This window comes from Populus euphratica, unplaced genomic scaffold (assembly GCF_000495115.2).
Source record: "Populus euphratica unplaced genomic scaffold, PopEup_1.0 scaffold77.1, whole genome shotgun sequence".
Classification (NCBI taxonomy): domain Eukaryota; kingdom Viridiplantae; phylum Streptophyta; class Magnoliopsida; order Malpighiales; family Salicaceae; genus Populus; species Populus euphratica.
This window is the reverse complement of record NW_011499955.1, coordinates 618,058-626,025: the sequence shown is the minus strand read 5'-3', so window position 1 is coordinate 626,025 and position 7,968 is coordinate 618,058. Positions and strand designations below refer to the sequence as shown.

Here is a 7,968-nt window from a genome sequence, read left to right as displayed (position 1 = left end):
CGAAACTAACAAAATGAAACTCGATGACAAATTTACGAATAACAATGCAAATTTGTATGAATAATATGATGATTTGAAGACACGAAATAAAAAAAAGCTAAACAATTATGAATTATCAAGAACTAAAAGAAATTTCTAGAAACTCAAGAAATCAACGAGCTACCCAAATTTTCAAGAAATACAATCAAGACCACTAAAAGATTCATGAATCAAGACTAACCAATTGCCTAATGATCAAGGTTTTTTCAAGGTTGTAATCGACCAAACTCAAATAAGAGATTAATGAAATTCATGACCTCAAGATTAATCTAATCCAAGTTTGTTGAGATTTGAATGAGCTTATCACAATGAAAGACTTGCTCCAAGGCAATAAGACTATAAACCAACTCGATCACAATGCCTACACTTAAAGGCAAGCAAATGAAGTATAAATTCACAATAAAAAATGATCAATTCTTTGAAGAGTTTAAAGTTCAATCAGGAATCAAGATTGAGTAGCCAAAAAGTTAGCTACAATGTTGAAAATATCATCAAAATTCAGCCCTAAAATTATTCATTAAGAGTATTTAAACTCTAATCCAAAACCCTAGTTTCTCTAATGGGTCTCATATAAGCCTAATTTAAATAATAATCAACTCAAGCTAAAATTATCCCAAACTAATTAAAATATATAAAAAAACAAGTTTAAGATTCAAATAAAATGCCTCCTCTCAAAATAAATAAAGTTTGATAGCCTAACTAATTAAATAAGACAAGTTCGTTGTTTCCGTATTCTGTCTGGCAGCAGCAAAAACCTAACTTAGAGTAGATGATTCTCTCTCGTCTTAATGAATTAGCAGGTGTGAAATATACCGTTGGAAAGGTATGGAAGTCTAGTTTCCAAATCAACTAGAATCACATCAAAATTTGATTTGTAATTCTAGTTATGACAAAAAAAATAACAAAAGGTCAAACTATTCAAATCTAGTCTTCTTCTCCCAATCTTTGTGTAATATTATTGATTCCATCAACAAGCCTCTTTTGAACATGAATCGAATTAATCAAAGCTTACTCTTTATTATTACAAATTTTGCCGAAGTCCACCATAATCTATATGTCTTGATGAAATCCCGTCAAAGTTTCTTTGAATTTCTTAGTCGTAAGCATAGTAACTAAACCAATTGAAATCTCAAATGGTTAAACTAAGTTCTTTTATATACAAATTATTTATCATGATTAATTTTTTTTCTATATTCGAGTTGTTTTGTTAATTATAACTACTAATTATTTAAATTAATATAAATTGCAATTATTTTATAATGTTCGGGAGCAAGTATGCTAAGTGTGTGTGTATATATATATTATTTTTTATATTTTCAAATCATTTTAATATATTAATATTAAAAATAAATTTTAAAAATATAATTTTTATTTATTTTTAAATAAAAATCATTTTAAAAAATAACCAGCCTTGCTTACTTTTAACGTCGAGACAAGTGGAATTTAAAAATTGCAAGTTGATTCCACTTTGGATGGATGAGAGTCCTCGTAAGCTTCCTTCCAGCATGCTTCGCTATAGAAAGAAAGACTCACACAGGTCAACGACGACGAAGCCGACCATTTCTGCCTATAGTTTAACGCGTGTTTCATTCTTTCATGTCTGACAGATAACAAGAAATAATCCAAAGCTGCAAATTCCCGAAAGAATCGAAAGCCAGTGATGGGTACTGTCAAGCTTGGAGAGAACATGGAGATCAAAGAAGTGGTTATCGAGAAAGCATGCTCAATGGCCATGAATGCTCACAAATATCCAGAGAAGCAATATCTTTCTAAAAAGATTAAAACTTCATCATCTGAAGTTGTCTTTAGCTTTCCTGGATCTTGGTCTGTAAATGATTGGTTTACTGGAACTTCCTTTGGAGAAACGAAGGTGGATCCTCAGCTCTTTCCTTCTCTCAAATATGTTGGTCTTGATGTAACTGCTACTGTCAACGAAGTCTTTCTCAATAGATTCAAAGCAGTTTTGGCTAATCCACAGTTCCAAATTGAGGTATCTGAATCCACTTTCTGGTCATTTATGTTATTATAATCAGTTGTGAATTTTCTTTTTTTAGGGAATATATTTCTTTCTTTCCCCTTTTTTGTGTGTTTGTTCATCAATTTTTCCTTGTGGATATGATGCTAATGCGTGAAGAATTTTTAGATTCTATAATTGCATCTGTATTCTTGATTGAAAACCTTCCGAGAAGCTAATTGAATTCCATGAGAAGAAGTACATATTGATAAGATTTACATGTGTTAAATGGAAACTGATGGAAATTAGAATATAATTAACAAGAAAACATTGAAATAATTGCTGAATCATAAGAAATTAACTTCGATCTGATGATGGTTTTCAATTTTCTTAGGTGGAAAAAGCTGCGACAGACTGGAGGCAAATTGTATTTACAGGCCACTCTTCAGGAGGGGCAATTGCCATACTGGCAACAATTTGGTTATTGGAAGGGCAAATTAGAAGAAGCTCCAACTGGATTGCGCCACTCTGTCTGACTTTTGGATCTCCCCTTGTTGGTGATCGCATTATAAACCTTGCACTTAGGCGTGAAAACTGGTCTCGCTATTTTGTGAATTTCGTTATGAGATGCGACATTGTTCCTCAGATTTCACTCAGTCCACTCTCTTCCATTAATCAAAAACTGCAGCAAGTTCTTGATTACTTTAATCAAAAAGCGCAACAGCCTCCTAATGAAGCTCCAGCTTTCTATGAAACTGTGGTGAAAAATGCATCGTCTGTTGCTAATTATGCTGCCTGTAAGATCATGGGGAGCACGAATCCTTTATTGGAGACTATATCAAGCTTCATTGAACTGAGTCCTTACAGACCCTTAGGGACCTATGTTTTCTGCACAGGAAATGGGAAACTTGTTGTCTCAAGTAACCCAGATGCTGTGCTGCAAGTACTGTACTATGCCTCCCAGTTGAGCACTGAAGAAGCAAGAGAAAAAGTGAAAGTTGCCCAAACAAGCCTAAAAGATCATTTGAACTACGGAAATGACTTGCAAGAATACTTAAAAATGTCAATTGTAACATGTTTATATCAGCATCATCCAGAAGCACTACCGTTATCTTCGAATGTTGCAAATGTTGAGCGTGGGAGAGTTAATGTGGCCTTGAATGACCTAGGCCTGGTAAGTTCTTTCAATCCCTGCTAAGTTTGTACTCAATTTCATATACATGTTCACTTCTCACAGCTTGGTTTGATTTATCCTAGCAAATTTTAGCTGGTTATAAGTTTCAGTATACCAAACTTGGAGTGCTTAAATTTCTGCTGAAACTGGACATAAAATTTCGGTTAGTTGATGCCCACAAATTTTATAAATGCTAAGTGTTTGGGATTCCAGAGTGAAAGAGCCAGACTGTGCATTCATGCTGCTGAAGCGTTAGAGAAGCAGAAGTTGAAGAACCAGGCATCAATTGATGAAAAGCAGAAAGATATTGAGAAATGTTTAGATAAGCTAGAAGCGTACAAAAAGAAGTGTGCACTCAAAGTTGGCTATTATGATGCCTTCAAGAGTTCAGAAGAAAAGGAAGATTTCCATGCTAATGTAGAGAGGCTTGAGCTAGCAGGTATATGGGATGAAATAATAGAAATGCTGAAAAGGAATGAACTCCCCGATGAGTTTGAGGGCCGGAAGACATGGATAAATCTTGGTACCAGGTATCGTCGCATTGTTGAACCCTTGGATATCGCTAATTACTATCGACACCTCAAGAATGAAGACACAGGGCCCTATATGGGAAAGGGCAGGCCAAGACGGTATAAATGCACCCAAAGATGGCGTGAGCATGCTGAGCGATTGCCGCATGAAGTTCCAGGATCCTGTTTTTGGGCTGAGGTAGAGGAACTGTGCATTAAAACAAGCTGCCAGGGAATTAAAGAAAGCATTTCTCACCTAAATACCAAAGTCAAAAAGTGGATTAAAGATGGGGAACTGGGTGTTGATGTTCTGTTGGAGAATTCCACCTTTAATAAATTGCTGAAACAACATTTCCTGACAAACTTTTCTCAGGATCTTGAGCTAAGGAAGGAGTTGCATGTGCAGGGATTTGCAGATGCGTAACTAATGTTATTCCGAGCCTTGTACACACCTGAGCAAGAACTTTATCTGTATTAGATATTTTATTGTTATCTATTCCACCATGCAAAATAGTGTGAAATAAAATGCTTTTTTGGTCAATAATAAAGGCAGAAATGAAATTTCAGCTCTTAAAAACCTGCTTAAACAAGTTCATTTACCAGTTCTGAGAAACAGGCCATCACCTGCAATTACTTATTTTGTTCTAATCCTTCAGTAGTAGCCCTTATGCCACAGGAGAGAAGTGCAAAGCATTTCAACCAGACGAGGAACTGCATTAGTATTATTGTAACTTAATTTTGGTATATTTCCTTTTTAATTTAATTTTATAGGGTTAAAAAATTAAAGATTTATTTTGATGAAAAATATAATTTGTCAACTTGAATAAAAATTAGGGGCTACAGTATATTTTTTTATTCTATTTTTATCTTCAAGATAAATTTTATTTTCAAAATAATCATTGTCTTCAAGACAATGATAATTATTTACTTTCAAATTTGATTTTTAATCAAATTCAAACTTAAAAAAAGAGAATGAGTTTGATTGAAATTTTATTTCTCACATACGAATGGACTTTGACACTATAAATACAGATCCCAATGCATAAAAAAAAAAAGAGGGATGATCAGAAAAAACTTGAAGAGAGGCCATTACGAAAAAAAAAAAAAACAACCCTAAGAGAAGAGAAGATAAAAAAACCATATAGGGTGATAAACACAAAAAACCTCCGGAGAAAGCTATTACAAGAGAGAACCAAAAAACAAAAAAGAACATAGGGAGGAGAAACTGAAAAGAGGAGGAGAGTATTATTCAATTGATGGCTGCACTATTACCTTTGCCTTCGGCTTCACTAGGTAAAGTCCTTTTCTTTTCTCTGTTTTTGTGTAATTATTGCAAGAAAACAGTGCGAAGATAATTAGTGGATCGGATTCGAGCTTCAGGCCCAACCGGTAAAATAGTGCGAAGATAATTAGTAGATCGAATCCGAGCTTCAAGCCCAACCGACCCAAATTATGTTTATTAAGGGTGTATTTGGCAAAACACACCCTTACGCCTTGCCATAATTTTATGTCTATTTTAGTTTGATATTTGGCTAAGCGAACCCCTTTTCGATATCAAAAAATTCTAAAAATATATGAGGATCTTTGTTGATTTATTTGTAGGCTCCTTGCATTTTTTTTTAATTTTGTATTTTTTAAGTTATGTGCTTAATCTATAGCCTATTATTGTTAAATGCAAATCTATCATGCTATGTTTTTTTTTCATCTAAAAAGAGCAAATAATAATAAAGGATAAATAAGAAAAAATAACATAGAAAATTTCTTCTTTAAATTTAATTTTTGTGAAAATATTCACTAATGCCAGAGTTAGGAGTATCGTATTTTTTAGATTTGTGTGATATTTACCAATGTTAGAGTTGGAAATATTTTTAGGAATTATTCACTGATACCAAAGTTAGGAACATGAAAGGAAGAATAAAAAAGGAAAAAAGAAGAATAAATTTTTAGAAATTTTAAATAAAACCAGCAATGCAGCTTATCTTGAATAGAATACTTTAAAGAGTGATAATATTTTTCTTTAGTATAGCCAGTCCCGTATTATATAATCTCTGTTGACCAATTAAAATTTGTAATAATTATAATATCGAGTGACAACTTCTTAAACAAAATCTTTTTAAAAAAATAAATAAAATATTAAATATTTATTTTTTTAATTAAAATATTTTTTAATTAGTTATCGTGCTATCCGCGTATGACAAATACGTTGAACTACACTCCTCTTTAAAAGGAAAATGGCATCTTTGACCGAGTGATTATGGTAGATTAGCTTCGGAGCCAAAGAATTCAAATTGACAACAGAGTCTATATCAATTTTTATCGGTTAGTTCTGCGGGGACCTACAAGTCCTGCAACAGAGAACTGGGAGGAATTCGCTTCCTCCCATGGTCCCTTGCCAACCTCGTTTGACTTCTACTTGGCAGAAACCAAACACAACATCATGGAGAGTTGTATCCTACTCAATGAAATAATGATAAAAAACAGTGCAAATGTCAAATATTAGAGAATAAGAAATCTGTGATTGCAAAGAAGAAATCTGCTGAAATTTGCATGATTGCCTGCCTCTAATAGATGCCCATCAGTCATCATGAATATTTTTACATGCTGGATTTCATGAGAGCAATGTCTGGCCAGTGGCGCAAGGAATAAAAGAAAAGTAATTAAGTAAAAGCATCAACATTACAGAAATTATATTCCTATCATCAGATCATCCACCCACTTCCAATTTGGCTAATTCAACATGGTTATAAAGATGTGAAATTCCTAATGGGGGATGCTAGGATGTTCCAGCTGTGTGGATAGTAGTCTCCACAAACCAAGCATATTTTCGTTCCTTAATTTTTTAATAATTTTAGATCGTTTTGATATGCTAATATTAAAATTAATTTTTTAAAAAATATAAAAATATTATTTTGATATATTTTCAAGTAAAAAATATTTTAAAATAATTTTTATCACATTCCCATCACTATATTTCTTACTTATCGTACCAAATAAGTTCAAAAAAAGTAAAAAAGGAGAAGGAGCAAGGCGTGGTAGAAGGCATGTGTTCCAAAACCATAACAAGAAGAAAAGAATCGAAGGTCTAAATTTCTGAAGCTTCAAGTTCTTCATAAACCTCAAAAGCTGCAAATTTGACAAGAATAAAAAATTCTCATATTACTTAGTAAAATCTTTCTATACTTGCTTATAGACGTAGCTCAAATTGGGTGAATCACGTAAATTCTTGTGTATCTCATTTCTCATTTTATCATATTCCTTGTCTTTTATCTTGTCGGGTTTGCATACCAACATCCTAACATGGTTCACTAATCATCCCTTCGGAGGAAAGAAGGTGGACCTTCCATCACTAATCATTCCTTCGGAGGAAAGAAGGTGGACCTTCCAGCTATTCCCTTCCCTCAGTTTACAGGTCTTGATGAAACTGCTACATGAAATGAAGCTTTTCTCAAAAGATACAAAGCAGTTTTGTCTAATCAACACTTCAAAAATGAGGTATCTGAGTCCGCTGTATTCTGGCCATTTGATTTCTGTTTTGTTACTATCAGTTGTGATTTTCCTTTGGATATCCTAAATCTTTCCATCTAAATGTATATGTATTTTATTATTTCTTACTATTTTTTGGTAGTTTCCATGCATATATGTTTTGTTATTTTCATCCAATCTCATAATTGTTTGATAGTTATGGTTATTGGCTTTGAAATTCATTTCACTTCCCTTGTGGATACGGCATGTAAAATGTAAGATGCTAGTTGAGTTCTTCTATGGGAAAAACAGTTGCTGATACGATTGACAACAGTGTTATTTGGGAAACTGATCAATGTAGGAAAACGTTGAATTACGGACAGCACATAGCGATCAACATGAAAAACTAACTCCAGGGTGTTGTTGGTTTCCAATCTTCTCAGGTAGAAAAAGCCGTGACTCGCAGGAAGCTAGTTGTGCTTGCAGACCACTCTTCAGGAGGGGGCTATTGCCATCCTGGCAACAATTTGGTTCTTGGAACTGTACGTTCGACAAGGCTTTAAAGATACATCTCCTCTCTGTTTTACTTTTGGTTCTCCCCTTGCTGGCAATCGCACCATGAGCCATGCGCTTATGCGTGAAAAATGGTCTCGCTACTTTCTTGAATTTTGTTACAAGATATGACATTGTCCCTCCCTCGGATTTCACTAACTCCTCTCTCAGCTATTGAGCAACAGCTGCAGCAGGTTCTTGATTTTTTCAATCCAAATTTTACAAGCAAGAACATGCGGATCAAGTTCCAGGTTTCTTTGTTATTGTGATGGAAAATC

The 7,968-nt window shown here is 33.8% G+C and overlaps 1 protein-coding gene across 1 annotated transcript; it reads left to right on the top strand.

Annotated features, from left to right (window-relative positions):
• The first annotated feature begins 1,486 nt into the window (after positions 1–1,486).
• LOC105138297 (lipase-like PAD4) lies at positions 1,487–4,253 on the top strand. The gene is made up of 3 exons (XM_011044342.1): positions 1,487–2,029; positions 2,388–3,167; positions 3,381–4,253. The coding sequence occupies exons 1-3, from the start codon at positions 1,700–1,702 to the stop codon at positions 4,098–4,100; spliced, it is 1,830 nt and encodes a 609-aa protein (XP_011042644.1). The 5' UTR covers positions 1,487–1,699; the 3' UTR covers positions 4,101–4,253.
• Positions 4,254–7,968: the final 3,715 nt, after the last annotated feature.

Bases quoted from the DNA above. Each gene is read 5' to 3' on its own strand.
- LOC105138297 (XM_011044342.1), top strand. From the start codon at position 1,700: ATGGGTACTGTCAAGCTTGGAGAGAACATGGAGATCAAAGAAGTGGTT. The intron at 2,030-2,387 runs GTATCTGAATCC...CAATTTTCTTAG, and splicing joins ATCCACAGTTCCAAATTGAG to GTGGAAAAAGCTGCGACAGA. The intron at 3,168-3,380 runs GTAAGTTCTTTC...TTGGGATTCCAG, and splicing joins CCTTGAATGACCTAGGCCTG to AGTGAAAGAGCCAGACTGTG.